The following is a 15,710-nucleotide window of genomic DNA, read 5'->3' as shown; positions in this document are numbered from 1 at the left end:
AATTTTCTATTTTTATGGCTTCAAAATCTTGACAAATTTGATAAGTATCCAAGTTTTGAAACGATTTAACACATGTTTATCTATCTGCTTATAAGCTTACCCTGTGATGCTCGCACAGTGAAAAATTTGTTCCAATTTGTAAGCCTGATAAATATTCCGATCGTGAAGCGTAACTCACGAGTCTTGAATTATGCAGAACGATAAATTCAGCACGTTGTCTGATTATCTCACGTGACTCGCAACATGGTGGGATGATCTGGTAGACGTCGAATTAGGCTAAGTGGCTTTTCCAGTTTCTGTCAAGACAATACATATTTTAGCTTTCTTTTTCTATCTCGTCTCGTCTCGTCTCTCTCTCTCTCTTATAACTTATTTCTGTCACGAGTCTCTTCGTCTTCTCAGCTATGTTCTTCGTTCTTCGTTCTTCGTTCTTTGTAAAATGTAATCGTATGCGTACGAGCGTGCACGTGGACATGTGCAGGGTTCCTGGCACGAGAGAAGTCAATGTTGAGATCGAGTTATACGAGCGAGAACCTCGCGTGGACACGAGGCTACGTTATTCACGCCAGGCATAGTATGTTTGCTTGGATCAGTAAGGTGAACAAACTCCTTCTATTCCTTCGGTGTCACGCTCCAGGATATCTCTGCGATGTTCTTCGAATGATTTCTCTGCTACTACGAACGATGTCTCGAGCACGAAACTATGTGGGAAGATTAATGGACGATAAATTTAGTTGAAATTTTTTTCATTAAAATTCCAGTCAACTTGTCTTGGAAATAATCAAGAGAAATATTACAATTTCCCAACGAAAATATTTCATATCATATCTGTTATATTGACTTTTTATTGAAACTGAATTCATATCTATAGACGAAATATATGATATAATATATCGATATTCTATTTCTTTCGTCTGAATAGTTAGATTTTGATCATCAAAAGTGTCTCGGTATCTCCGACATCAAATTCCATTCATTTTATGGAAATTCTTGCGACGAATATTCCAGGAATCGCGAATATTTGGGGATCTTGAGAATCAACCTGACCGATCTTCGATATCTAATACTGCCCCTATAGATTTTGCTGGTATCGCGTGCGTTAACATGCGCCATTATTCAAGTTCCGACCCCTCGAAAACTTCCAGTCCGTTTGATTCTGAGACTGCAATTATTTTTCTCATAGCTTTTATAGTTTCCTGATTTTAGGAAACGATAAAAGATACTAAGAAAAATAGGTAATATATTTTTAGCAATTCTTTGTTTTAAGAAGAAGCCTTTTACTTGACATTGATACAATACAAAAGGAACGATACATTTATCGAAGCATGTCGACGTAATTTGATTAAATTTATACGAAAGGAATTTCATGATCACTATAATTCTTTTAAACAAGGTTTCACACTTGACACGAAAAATGGAAGGAGATCTATTAATAAATAGAGAGAGAAAGAGAGAGACAGAGATATCATATGTTGCAGAAACTAGTCGTAAAGACATACGATTTACATAATAATAATTGTATGTCGTAACATCAATTTCTGCATTACCGTTGGTTGAATGTAAAATAAAAATTATGATGTGGTCGATATAAAAAGAGTATCGGATAGTTGGACGAAGGTCTTTTAACTTCATAATTTCGATGGGGATTGTAAGCTCTCTCTCTCTCTCTCTCTCTCTCTCTCTCTCTCTCTCTCTCTCTGTGTTTCTCTCTCTCTCTCTTAAACTCCAGCACGTTAACTCGACCAAGACACAAATTATAGGCTTCGCGAGCCCATTACAACCCTGCGGCAACCACCGTCGTCTCATCGCCTCGTCCACCTTACCCTTCCTTCCTATTCTTAACCCTACAAAGAAAGGTATTCTGCTTATGTTGGAACGCACTGGCGAATTGCTGCGTTATTCTCTCGTTTAAGCTTTCACGTGATCGTATCCAATTTATATTGGAGTACGAAAGAAAGAGAGAGAGAGAGAGAGAAATGGAATAGAGTCAACGAGTTGTCGTTTAAATTTGATAACTTACCGAGATTTCAAATACGTACAATACATTAAATAAGAACGCTTTTTAAATAACATGACGAGGTATCGTGAATCTCAATTTAATCCTTGTGTTTGAAAAAAATTCTGACGTTTAGTCATAATATAAGATATCAGAGTAATATAGAACTGGAAAATATTATGATCGATATCGTTATTATTAATATTATGATTATTATGACTATTACTATTATGAAGGGTCTATGCGACTTAACCCAAGTGCACTTACAGCTCCACAACTTATCAAGAGCAATTTCGATAATTCTCCTATGATCTCTCTGTAGACGTTTAATCTAAAGATGGTAAGGAAATAAAGACAAAAGGAAAGCGAGAAGGGTACCGTAAGGAGGTGTGCTAAACTGGCCGATATTCCGAGTTATTAGAGTATTATTAACCGAGAAATCAAGTGGATGCTGCGTAACCGCCGATTCACGTGATGATCATGAAGATTAATCTCGACTCACTGTAAGATGCTACACGGAGATTTCTTTTCATTTGTCATTCATCTGTGTGTGTTAGTACGTGTGTGTCTTATTTACTTCTCTGTCTTCTCATTACTTCTGCTGCTGCTGTTGCTGTTTCTGACATCCACCACCTTCCAACTCTTTTTCTCTTAGACTCTTTCCTCCAGTCATCTCTCTTTCTCTCTCTTTCTCTTTCTTTTCCTCGCTTCTCTCTCTCTTTCTTTTCTTCACTTTTCTCTCTCTCTCTCTCTCTCTCTCTCTCTTTTCCTCGCTTCTCTTTTTCTCTCCCTCTCTCTCCCTTTCTCTCTCTCTCTCTCTCCCTTTCTCTCTCTCTCTCTCTCCCTCTCTCTCTCTCTCCCTCTCTCTTTTTCTCTCTCTCTCTCTCTCTCTCTCTCTCTGTCTCTCTCTTAGGGTCGCCTCTTCCGCGTTCCATCAACCTGCCAATCCTGTGCTTTCCTCGAATACGTCCGGCCATAATGGGCCACCGAGGAGAGATTCTACGTTCCTGCTTCGCCTTCGGCCTTTGAAATCAACCTTCGATGTGTTATTTCGCTATGCGATAAGAGGAAAACGTGCCTGCACGGGTAATAAACAAGAATCATCTTTAGACCAATCAAATCATTCCGATTTGATCATTTCAATCCCCCTCGAAGTTTTTTGTATCTTTGGTATAATGTGTTAATTAACTTAAATGGAATCAAATTCGAGAATGTTCGTGAACTATTTCAAGACGAATAACGGGTTAATTCACAAGAAAGCTTTTTTTCGTTTTTTGAGGATCGTTCCTACGTTTTGAAAAAAAATAGTCGAAGTATCACAGGAGACTATCTGTCTGTCTGAAAGCTCTTGCGGTTATATTATACTTTGATACGATCGCTAACGGTCAGGATTAAGCGCAACGTAGGATAAAAAAGAGAACACAAAAAAAAGAACGAAACCAAGATTCTATTCACGCGAGGGGAGAATAAAAGAGAATGAAAAATAAATGAAAAGGAAAGTCAAAGAAATGATCCTCAAAAGTATAATTAGAATTAAACAATCAAATACGATTATGGTAATTATGAAAGTATATGGTAGGGTGTTCAATAGGTTCTTGTCAGGCTTTTCGAAGAACCAATTCACCCTTTTTCGCGGAAACAACGAAATCTCTCTTTCTCTATCCCTTTATTTTACTTTTTCCTTTCATCAACCAACGTTTATCGTCATCCTTCTGTAACAAAAGCTTCGATAGCCCGGAGTACTCGAAGTGACGACCATGCGAAACGTTCGCCTGCGATGTGATGGAAGGAGGAATAATTTTCCAACGAGGGAGACGCCTGGCTGGAGTATTAATTCATGGACATCGCGTGACGGACGTCCCCAGATCTCCCTCTCTCTCTTTTTTTCTCTCTCTCTTTCTCTCTCTTTTTTCTCTCTCTCTCTCTCTCTCTCTCTCTTTCTCTCTCTTTTTTTTCTCTCTTTTTCTCTTTCTTTTTTTCTCTCTCTCTTTCTCTCTCTTTCTCTCTTTAGGATGGACGTTGTCCGATGCAAAACGTTTACTCTTTTGCCAATCTCTATCCAACCCAAGCCCACCTACCTCGTTTTTTTCTCCGCAACAACGACGTCACCGCATAAACGAATATTTAATTATTCTTTTATAAATTCATATTTTAATTTCTCCTACCTTATTTCTTTGTTGTTTACAATTATTTATTGGTGTTACGTTTTCAAGGATGTGTAAATTTTTTTGTTCATTAAAGATAAAGAAAAATTTGAATCTCGTTTGAATATTATTCGTAATAATGTTATTAGATATTAATTATCTTTTATTTATAGTCTTCTTTGTGAAGCGATATTATCTTATTTTATATTGTTGCAATGTCGTATTGGATATTTAGTCGTATATACTATTTTACGGTTTCACTATATCGATCGTAGAAACGCGAGAAGAAATAGAAGATACATTGAGTTTTGCATTGAGTTAAGAAAATAGCTATGAAGAGTATAGTAATTATGAAAGCATATCTTCGTGTAGTGAGTAATTAAGAGGGAAAGATGATTTATCATCCGTACGAACGCATGTTGAGCTGTTTTACACTGGTAGAATATTACGAAGAAATGAGCATAGTACCTATCTTCGAGATACGAAAGTTTCATGTTCATTTTATATCTAACAACGGTCTTGATAACATAGATGAATAGCACTAGGCAACACGAACCGATTTAACCTCTGTAATAGACCCTTTAATGATCAAAAAACGTTTATCATGAGTACATATTATATTTCATCGTTCAATAGATAATGGCTCTGTCGTTACATCTAAATCGTATAACAAATCTATTTAATTCATCGGCTTCTTAGACCTTTAAAATAATTAGATTCGATCTTCGATACACAATTTTAAATTTGATTGTAAAATTGTCAAGATGGCTTTTTGGAAAACTCGTCACTTTCACGGTCAACATCTAAATAAAATTTTGTTTTGTCTCTTTTCTTGGGTACAGGAATCATATTTATAGTATAGCAGGTGGTTTAAAGCTTCTATCTGTTTCTCTCATTTTCTCGTTGTTCTTACTCCAATCGTTTCTTCGAGTAGCGTCAGTCAGGGTCGTGCTTGGACTCCTTGTTCTTCTTCTTTTGGACTTTACGACGTGGCAGCCGTGATGGATCGTTCCTTAAGACGACATAACTCTTTGTCCTCCTCTTCTCCCCTTCTAGATTTCTATCCATTTTCCTACCTCGCCAATCTACAACGATAATGTCGGTGTCTTCGAACTCGCGAGATATTCCTCACCCCCAAGGCATCCCTTCTAATTGGTTACCCGAACGAAATAACGACATACGACAGTGCGACAGGGATGTCCATAAATCGAGTCAACGTTCTGCGAAATCGATCAGTTGATCCTACGATATAGCAATAAGAATATTAAGAGAATGACCTATGCAAACACGAATAACAAGAAATCGTAGATATTGAATGTTTAAAAGGGATAACAATTGATAATATTTAAATGAAAATAGTAGACATTCATAAGACACGTACTGATGATTATTTTTTATTTCAGATTACATCTTCTGAGCGGTAGTCTCTTGATCATTTCCACTGGCATTCTTGCGATTGGTACCGAGGATGGTCCACAGTCCTTCGAGACTGTCCATAACAGTAACGCAGCTATCTTGAACCGTCTCGGCTTGGCACCCCTTCAAATCCCTGATGGACATCACAAGAAACGTTTAGCTGGTCCCGAACCGCCTGGACTGAATTCCCAGACACGAATTCATCAACCGTACAGTCGTCGACACGGTCATCGAGACAGTCATATTTACATCGTCAAACTACCAGCCAGTCCGCCGTACTACACGATCACAAAGCCTCACAAAACGGCGAAGGATGAAAAAGTAATCAAAACGGGACCAAATCTTCCGGTTGGTTTTCATGGTAACGGCAAGCCAGCAAAAATCTATCATTGGAACTTGCCTTTGGTGAAGAAGATAACGGAAAAGAAGAGACTCCAAGCACAATTACGAATGGACCAGGCTAGGAAAAAGTTGGAAGAGAGCAAAAAACATCAGCTATCCGAATCATCGATTTCTAACGATAGAGTCAATTCCGTTCTAGATAATACCCATCGCCAAGACATCGAGAAAAAGAAAATTATACCACATAAGATTTTATCATCCAAACATATAAGGAACAATGATAAGAGATTAAATTATCCCGAAATAATCGATAAGAAATCAGACTCGACCAAGAAAACCATGAACAGTTTATCGACGAAAACTTACAGGCTCGACGATTCGAATATGCATAGAATTCATTTGACCAACGAACTTCACGGCTCAAGGAACACTTTGCCGAAGGTGAAGAAACACCGGAAGAAGGCAGCCATGTCTTATTATGCGCCAATCACAACCAAGACAGGCTCTACTAGCATCCACAAGAATTTCTCCGGAAATGGCAAGCCTAAAGCGTTCTACGTAATAGAGAAGAGTCGTAAACCCGTCTATTATCATCCCCTGCTGCCTTAATCTCCAAAATCGTTAATCGCAAAAAGTCATGCACAATCCATGAACGACCTAAGGAATCTGTTAACTTTAGTAGATTCCTCTTCGCCACTTCGCTACTTTGGTTAAACAGAATTACGAATGGTCGTTCGTTCAATAACAAGAAAAAGAACGAGAGAGAGAAAGAGAGAGAGAGAGAGACTTAGACTATGACCTCCGTATCGACGTGTGGTCAATCATTATTCAAGGTCACGCGTATCCTACAAACCGTTCCATTTCTATCACAGTTGTTAGAACACATTAGGTTTAGGTCGAAGATGTTTCTCTCTTCGGCGGATGGAGCTTACGTTTAAGATAAATTAGGTTTAACTCGTACATACGTGCATAAAACGAGGTGCGTCCGTTCAAGTATCGAATCGATCGATTATAACTTAAGTTCAATTATTTTAAATATCTTTTTACATACTTCTTAATCTTCCCTGTAATTGTATAACTTTGATTGAATTAAGATAGGCGATCGGAATGATTGAAAGAAAAAAAAAAAAAAAATACATAAGGAAGATCAGGAAGAAAGTTTTTTTATCCTGTTCATAAAGATCGATCAATCTTGAAAACTTATCAGACGCACCAAGTAAATCGACCTTACGATCTTATTTCGACGTTGACTAGTGTTTTAAAAGTTCTGCGTCGAAATAAAGTCGTAGTGTTTCTTCTTTTCATTAAGAAAATATCAAAGCTCACTTTCTCGTTACTAGATTAACGCTGTATAATTATATTTTTCTAAGTATAACGGATACTTTTTTATATCCTCGCTCGTCTGTGAGCGATTTCTTCTTGATTGAAAAAAAAATCTATCACGAAGAAATCGCACGTACGGACGATGTCTCGATAAAGACTGGACAATATATTTCTTCGTGGAAGGTATGCACGTCTTTTTCTACGTCGGATCGCGCAAGGATCTTTCATTATACTGATTTTGCTATCGAATCGCAAGAAGAAAGCGACACGAGATCGCATTTTTTTATATTCTTATATAGAAATACAAAGATAAGAGAGATGGACCCGTACACACACACACATATATATTTACATACATACATACAACATACATACAACATACATATAACATACATACATACATGCATATATACATACATACATACATACTTATATGTATGTATGTATGTATGTATGTATGTATGTATGTGTGTATACATGCCGTAGAGAAGCAATCTAATACAAACGAGCCACGTCGTGTGAGAGAAATAACATATTATGTATTTACATTGACCAACAATTTTTCTTTTTCTCTCACGATAAAGTTCGAATACGGTACGTATCTATCTGTATATGATGTTACTATCAAGATAAACATTAACATGATCGTTGGCTCGTTTTCCGTTTTCTATCGCGTTGATGGGTGCAATCCATTATTTCGCGTTACGTTGTACTTGTATATCCCTAGTAATAGTGGACATTATTTCGACTGGTTACTTATTAATAGGCATAACTATTTTTCTATCTACGTATTTTTAATTTATATCGATTAGTCAACCGTAGTAAATACTATACTACGTTTATGGGAATTTTCGATTTATTTGTTAACATCATCATCATTATTATTATTATTATTATTATTATTATTATTATTATTATTATTATTATTATTATTATTATTTTTATTTTTATTTTTATTTTTATTTTTAATATTATTATTATTTTTATTTTTATTTTTAATATTTTTAATATTATTATTATTATTATTATTATTATTATTATTATTATTATTATTATTATTATTATTATTATTATTATTATTATTAATTTTCAAATGCTCCAAACTGTTAGTATGATTGTGTAAGTACATATAGTGTTATATAATGACACACATACGTATACGAGCGTACACACAGATACACAATTAATATTAAAAAACAATATCGTATTATCAACTGTATGACGATGATCGTCTCTGTATTCAAAACAAAAGGAAAACTTTTTGGCTATACGTCATAATTAAAGAGAATTGTAGAAATCTTATGGGAGTAATCGTATTATATGTATATATTATTTCGTTCTCTTCACTAAATGAGAGCCACTGTTTGCAACCCGTTATAGCATACTTACGATAATATCAGAAAGCAGTAACGCAGCAACGATGGCGAGAGAAAGACTTCGTCCGGACCCGCGGGCCTGTATTTTTTGGTAATTGATCGTATAAATTCAAATTTGCAGGAGGAACAAGTTTTTCTTCGGTATTAATGCCGCAAGAAAATTTCTGGTCGAGCGTGATTACCGAGAAAGAAAGACAAGAAAAAAAAAAAGAAGAAGAAGAAGAAAGAAAAGGGTAAGAAAAAGAACGATCCTTTTTAGAGCAATTTGCTGAATTCAAGGGGAACCTATCTTATCTGTGTTGGTCAATCGACGAATGTTAATTAGAAACATGTGTGTCTTGTTTTTTCTCTGACTTAGACTGTCTATTATCATAATCTTAATTTTATCAAAAGTAATTCGAGTATCGTGGGTTTCGAACGATTTATTACGTTTTCATAAAGTATCCATTGTTCCTATTTACACATTTATCATTACCGTTCGGTTTAATGATAAACGTTGGAAGGAGAAAATACGAAAGTAGAATAAAAGAATAAAGAAAAAAAAAAGAAAAGAAAAAATGTGAAAAGAATAGAATCTTTGTTAATACAGACCATTCCTGATTGATATCTTTGATAATTAAAATTCTGAGTCTTCGAATGATTAAATATTCTTCGGTTAATCAAGGTTCGAGAAAGAAAAAAGAGAAAGAAGAGAAAAAAAAATCAAACGATTCTCTTATTTTAAAACAATACAAGACTAATCTTAGCACGGAATCTTAACCGTGTAATCTGGTCCACAAGGTATGTGGAATGCTAAGCAAACCGGCCGTATCCTGGGGTCCCTAGTCCCAGGTTAATATTTGCGTTGCGTTCAGGGAGAGTGGATGAAACATGTGCTGCAAGATTGTTTATTTTTCTGTTTCCTTCTTTTCTTTTAGACGCTAACGAGCAAGCAAGGAGAGAAGAGACGGTCAAATGGAATTTCAGGGAAAATGGAGAGACACCATTTCTTTTTACACTACGAATATATTTCTTTTTCTTTTTTTCTTTTTCTTTTTTTCTTATTTTCTTTTTATTTACAGTAACAGATACAACAAGTGGTAAGACGTACAAAAATGGCTACAACAACGTCGTCTTTCTTAATACTCTACATGATTATGAGACGACAAAAATATATATTTACGTATATGTGTACCAGATGGAAAGGATAGAGAGGAATAGCATGATCGTTGATAAATAACTTCACGTTATACCTACTACTTACATATATAAAATAGTCGTTCACTTTAAAATCACTTGATCAATTTCTTAAATTAATTGCTATATTATAAAATTATAATTTAATAGCCTTAAAATTTTTTTAAAAATTACACAATTTGTCTACCATGCTACAATAGTTCGCAATCGTAGTTCGTACAACAAAATACATACTTATTATTACTTACATTTATACAATGTACATATACGCATACTACATTGATCCATTAGATATAGATAATAGTGTTATTTCTCGTATACAAATCGTTCATTCATTGTCAGTTGTGTTCATCGTCAGTGAAAACTTGGCTTAGAATTATAAAGAAGATAAAGAAAGAAAAGTGAAGGAAAAAGAGCAGACGTGAACGAAGTCACGTGAGAACTCATTAATTGATCGTTCGTACGTAAAACTACATAATAAGCCACCTTTAAAAGGACTGCTTTAATTACATTACCGTTACTCTCCACTGGCACCTCGTTTACTGTACACACCGAACCGTGTAGTCCATTTGAAAGCGGAGTAATGGCTAGCACCTTTACAAGGTCATCGACGAGACATAAATCACTGAACGAGCCTCCTCCCTTCTCAATAGAAGTGGGGTTGGTCGATAAATTATTACGACGCGTTACGAGTCGCGCTTTAAGCTGTAAAATTAGTAGCAGATTTTCACCGTTCGCCTATAATAATAATAATAATAATAATAATAATCATAATAATCATAATGATAATGATAATGATAATGATGATAATAATAATAATGATCATAATAATAGTAATAATAATAATATTAATAATATTAGCGAACATCCATTTTTTTCGTTTCTCCGGTAGGTTTGGCGATTGAAAATTGTATTTGCATTATTTTATTTAATACGAATTATCGTTCTCGAAATCGGAGTATCGAATAGGCCGATGATCAGTACTGGTACCATCTGACTTAAGAAGATACAAACTGGTTGGTTTTCCATTGAATAGGTAAGGTCCTTTATCGAGACTATTCACGTAGTCGTTGGGCCTTTTGCCAGGTTTTAAATTCGTGTGCCATTGATAGATCGTCGTTGGCTTGCCGTTATTCACAAAACCGGGTTTGAGATCGTCGAGATTGGTGATCGGACTGTCGGTTGATAGTTTGACATTGGTCATAGGTTTCTTCTTTTGCCATTGGTAGACGGAAGTTGGTTTACCGTTACTCACGAAGTCTATCGGCAACTTGATAAAAGGATTCGGTCTCTGATAAGTTGGAAGTTGAGGTTTGGGTGGTCTCGACTGAGAGATATGCGGTCTTAGGTTGGCAGTAGAGTAGGTTGGTGGTTGAGAGATATATCCTAAACCTGGTACGAACATGTAGGGAGTCGGTGGTAATCTGATGTAAAAGATATTGCTCTCTTGATAGTTTCCACCTATATTATTGGGTGTCCTTCCTTCGACATTAGGATCGTAAATATCGTTATAACCGATATCGTAACCAGGCGAGTTCGAATAAGTCTGTTGTATTCGTGATATTAATGGATAATTCAAAAAGATAGCCTTCTGCTTTCTATCTTTTTTCGAAAGCTTATCCAAAATCTCTTCCTTGTTTTCTTCTGTTTTTTCTTCGTTTCTATGATATTGATTTAAAAATGACGAAATTGAGCTATCACTGTCCTTCATTATACCCTTTCTGAAATATTTCTTTGTTTTATTTCCGTCGTTATCGTCGTCGTTATCATCATTATTGGCCGTCAATGTTGCCGAAGAAAGAATTGCTCCTCCGTTTTGCTTAGACAATTGATTTCCAGGTAATTGTTGAAGTGAACCCACCGTTACACCAATCAACATGGGAACCAAGAAGACTAGCGATGTCATCATCGTATCTGAAAAAGTCAATGAACGTTGGTACGAAACTTGAACAATAAAGGGAATCCGATCGAGTTACAAGTGTTATTTATTACAGAACTAATAATCTATGAATCAAACGATTCATAGTATGATAATCTATGAATCATACGAGAGTAAAACAATTATTAAACGATTATTCATTGAATCAGATATTACGGACATTTCGATTACTTTCGACTCAATTAACGTCGTCGAATTGCTTTACCGAAAGAAAAACATTCCTTTTCTTTTTTTTTTTTTTCTTTATTAAAGATAAATTTATTTTGTTCCGTTATACCTAACATATGTTTAGAATGCGAAAGAGAGAGAGAGAGAGAGAGAGAGAGAGAGAGAAGATATCGACACTTTTTAAAGATTCATTGACCTTCGAGACTCGAGGTTAATGCTAGACTACTTTCGTTCTATCTCTTTCTTTCTTCCTTCCGTTCAACCAGTACTGAACGTATTCAACGTAGAATAAATCATGTCCGTTAGTCAGTTTTTGTGGGTAGAGAAAAAAGGATCGGAGACAAAGTCAAACGTGGCACTTAGAGAGCCCTTTGCAAGTACCTTTTGCCCATTTGTGTTTTCTTTTTCCTCATGTAGCATCTTGGTAAGAAACAGAAAGAAAGAAAGAGGGGAGAACAAGAACAACGAGAAACGGTAATTGAAAGCAAGTTATAAAATCGTCGAGTCACGCATTCCATGTGACGAGTCTTACACCATTTCTACGAAATGTTGTGGACCTTGCCGAAGGTCGAAGAAGAGTGAAAAATGAAGATATTCGTTAAACAAAATTTTAAAGGATATCAAGTCACGTTTCTCATAAATTACTCATATTATTTAAGTATATATTATTTGTCGATAAGAAAAAACTAGTTAAATATAGTTAAGATGATAGGACTGAATAAGGTGGCAATGACGACTACTCATTCGTAGATCTTCGAGTCATCGACTTCCGGTCGTTTATAGTAAACGATCGTTCGGTTTTTCATTGATCGACGTTAAGAAGATTGTTCGATGATACCTCGCGGCGAAATTTCCAGTGGACGTTTATCGAGAGTACTAATAACGTCGCCATTTCGAGCTCATAAACGACCGACAGCCAACGATTTTGTCGTTTGCATAGCAATAGGTAGTATTCTGGTATTGTTATTATTCCATGACACGAATTATCTCTTAAATTAGATTGTATCTCATTAGAGCTCATGATGGTACTTAAAAATCTTTCGTTTAACCGACCATTATATGTTTTTTATCTATAAAAACATCATGCCAGTACATTCCGCAGTTCTGTCTAAATATTTTCTTTTTTCTTTTTATTTCATCAAGTGATTAGCTTTTTTATAGGCAAACGGTCATCGTACTTAATGATAGCCTGTTAAAGTTTTCTTTCATTATACAATTTTTAAAGAATAGTTTAATTTATTTTTGTTTAAATTATTTTTGTTTAAATTATATAATGATACTTTTTTGATGTTTAAATTATTAAGAACGTATCAATTCAAAGTAAGTTAAAAGAGCTACTATTGCCATCTATCAGTAAATTTAGTATTCAAGTAAAAAGTGGATCTACGTATAGCATTATCATTTAATAAATAATAGTAATAAGTTATTATAAAATATATAATATAACACTATTATTAACATTCAAATTATTAACATTCTTTATTTATATAGAAAAATTATAGAGATCTACATTATCCACTTTCTTTGGAATATATAGAAATCTATATTACCAACAAAAGAAATTGTGTCTCGCTAGATACAACAAATTTATCGATAAATTCTCGTATCTGATTAATTTTTGTCAAATTAATATATATTAAACGTGCAATCAGTATCATGATAACTTTCTTTCTATAAAACTTACGTGTTTTTTCTCAATTATTTCATTAAAATTGTTCCTAAAAAATTTATACGATCGCTAAAAATACCAAATCGTTTCATTCAAAGGAGTACAGGATAACAAACTTCGCTTTTTTATTTTTTTGTTTTTTTTTTTGTAAGATGTTATTATTATTATATATAGTTAACGAACTTATTGTCAGTCATAACGATAAAAACGTACTAGTTTCTATGAAATATATCTGATAATAAGAAACTCGTTCGATCTGCTTTAAATTGCAGGAAATCATATGACGCGAGTGTTTTTCAAAATATTCTTCGTTAGATATTAGACACGTTATTGACGAGTCATCAAGCACAGGAAATTTATCTGTACGCTCGTCATAGGTACGTTCAAAGTCGACACTCTTCTTTTTCTGATCCACCTCGATCGAGGAAAAAGAAACGCGAACATCTCAAAGCCGGCGTCCATCAAAGGTCCAGTGGCCAAGCGTTGTTCACAAAGAGATTCTTCATCTTATTCGATACGCTGGACCACACGATGTAAAGATATATATGTTCTTTGATCTTCGAAACCGATAAGCCAAATTACGAAATGTACCTGTCGTGTCTTTTTTCTTTGTCTCTTTCTCTCTTTTTCTCTTTCTTTCGAATTATTTATATTTGTCTTTTTCTTTTTCACTATATTTAGACAATCATTGCATCGATTTGAAATAATTCATCTACATCATATATTCTTATTTGTTATCTTCTTCCTTTTTATTATTCTTTTCTTCATTTTTTATTTCATTTTTATATCTTTTATTATGTGATATTAGTTTTCCTGTTTTTCTTATAATTTATCACTCTTTCTCTCCGTTCTTTATTGTATGTATGCATGTATGTATGTATGTATATATGTATGTTTGTATGTATGTGTGTATGTATGTATGTACTTGATTAAGTACTTTCATGGTAATAGTGATAAATCCTATTGATTTGTCGAAAGAAAGTAATGACATTGGCGCGTGCACCAATCTTATCATTTGATCGGAGAAACGAAACAGTAGGTGTATTCATTCGAACAAAACCCGACATAAGATTTGTAAGTTAGTTGAATTAGTTGGTCTATTCGACGATTTTTAATCGAGTTCGTTAACGACATGAATAACAGTTTCCTATTAACCCACTTTGGTCAATCGATCGAAAAGTCTTCGAAGATTATTTTCAATAACGGTTCGTCCATAATAATGCATATAAATATTTAACAGTATATGTATATATATATATATATATATATATATATATATATATGTTATATGTATATTACTATTGTCTTTATATATGTATATTACTATTCCCACGAAATTCGGCGTACATATATCACTGATAAAACTAATTATTCCTTTTGACGTTGTTCCATTAAATCTTGTTATTCGAACGACACTTCCTACGTCAGTGGCAATTAAACGAATTGCTTGCAATCGATGGATCGATCGATCAATCATTCCTTTTCGATTAATGCATCGCGTTTTCTTTCCGGATGGTTCGATGTTAAACGATAAGCTACCTTTTAACGATCTCTTCTCGTTTCGTTGCGTTGCGTCGCGAGCAATCTGTCATTCCACGCAAGATTAATGATATCTCATACGGCTCGCTACGTTTGAACGAACTTTCTACGGATATTCGTTCCTTTGATTTCCATTTCCTTGTGTACCTACTCTTCAATAATTTCAAGGATTTACGGAACGAAGAATACAGAAAGTAAATCGAACGGTTTCATCATTCATATATTTCGAATTAAAATATGATAGTATTTTACTTTCTTCTTTTTTTTTGTTTTTTATTTTTCAAACAATGATATAAGATAACATAAGAGATGTAGATATATATACATGTATACATGATCACAGAAATATTCTGACACTTCCTAAAATCCAATAACTTTCTTTAGATTAGTCAAAATAATTTGAATCGGCATTATTTTAAATGTTTAATTTAATGATCACATTCGTACAAATACTTGACGTATCTCATATTTGCAATAATAATTTCTTTATACCTATTGAAAATTTGTAAGTTCTTTGTTTATTTTAGGAAAAAAAAATGTTCAGCGTGAAAAAGTATCGGAATATCCTTGTGCCCGACTATATGGTAGAATGTCGGATACTTGTATGCGTCGGACCGGTGAA

The 15,710-nt window shown here is 34.4% G+C and overlaps 2 protein-coding genes across 3 annotated transcripts in view; one reads left to right on the top strand and one right to left on the bottom strand.

The window, feature by feature from the left end:
• The window catches only part of LOC124951915, a 31,659-nt gene extending 24,340 nt beyond the window's left edge, over positions 1 to 7,319 (top strand). Inside the window, exon 2 of the mRNA XM_047501009.1 lies at positions 5,544 to 7,319. Coding sequence (XP_047356965.1) covers positions 5,544 to 6,507 — 964 coding nt within the window. The 3' untranslated portion in view covers positions 6,508 to 7,319. The remainder of the gene's footprint in view (positions 1 to 5,543) is intronic.
• Positions 7,320 to 9,135: 1,816 nt separating this feature from the next.
• LOC124951914 (DNA primase small subunit) overlaps positions 9,136 to 15,710 on the bottom strand; it is a 40,102-nt gene continuing 33,527 nt past the window's right edge. For both annotated transcript variants that reach the window (XM_047501008.1, XM_047501007.1), the window contains exon 4: positions 9,136 to 11,687. In XM_047501008.1, coding sequence (XP_047356964.1) covers positions 10,702 to 11,687 — 986 coding nt within the window. In that variant the 3' untranslated portion in view covers positions 9,136 to 10,701. The remainder of the gene's footprint in view (positions 11,688 to 15,710) is intronic.

The sequence above is a fragment of the Vespa velutina genome, chromosome 9, assembly GCF_912470025.1.
Source record: "Vespa velutina chromosome 9, iVesVel2.1, whole genome shotgun sequence".
NCBI lineage: Eukaryota > Metazoa > Arthropoda > Insecta > Hymenoptera > Vespidae > Vespa > Vespa velutina.
This window is presented reverse-complemented; position numbering and strand designations above follow the sequence as displayed.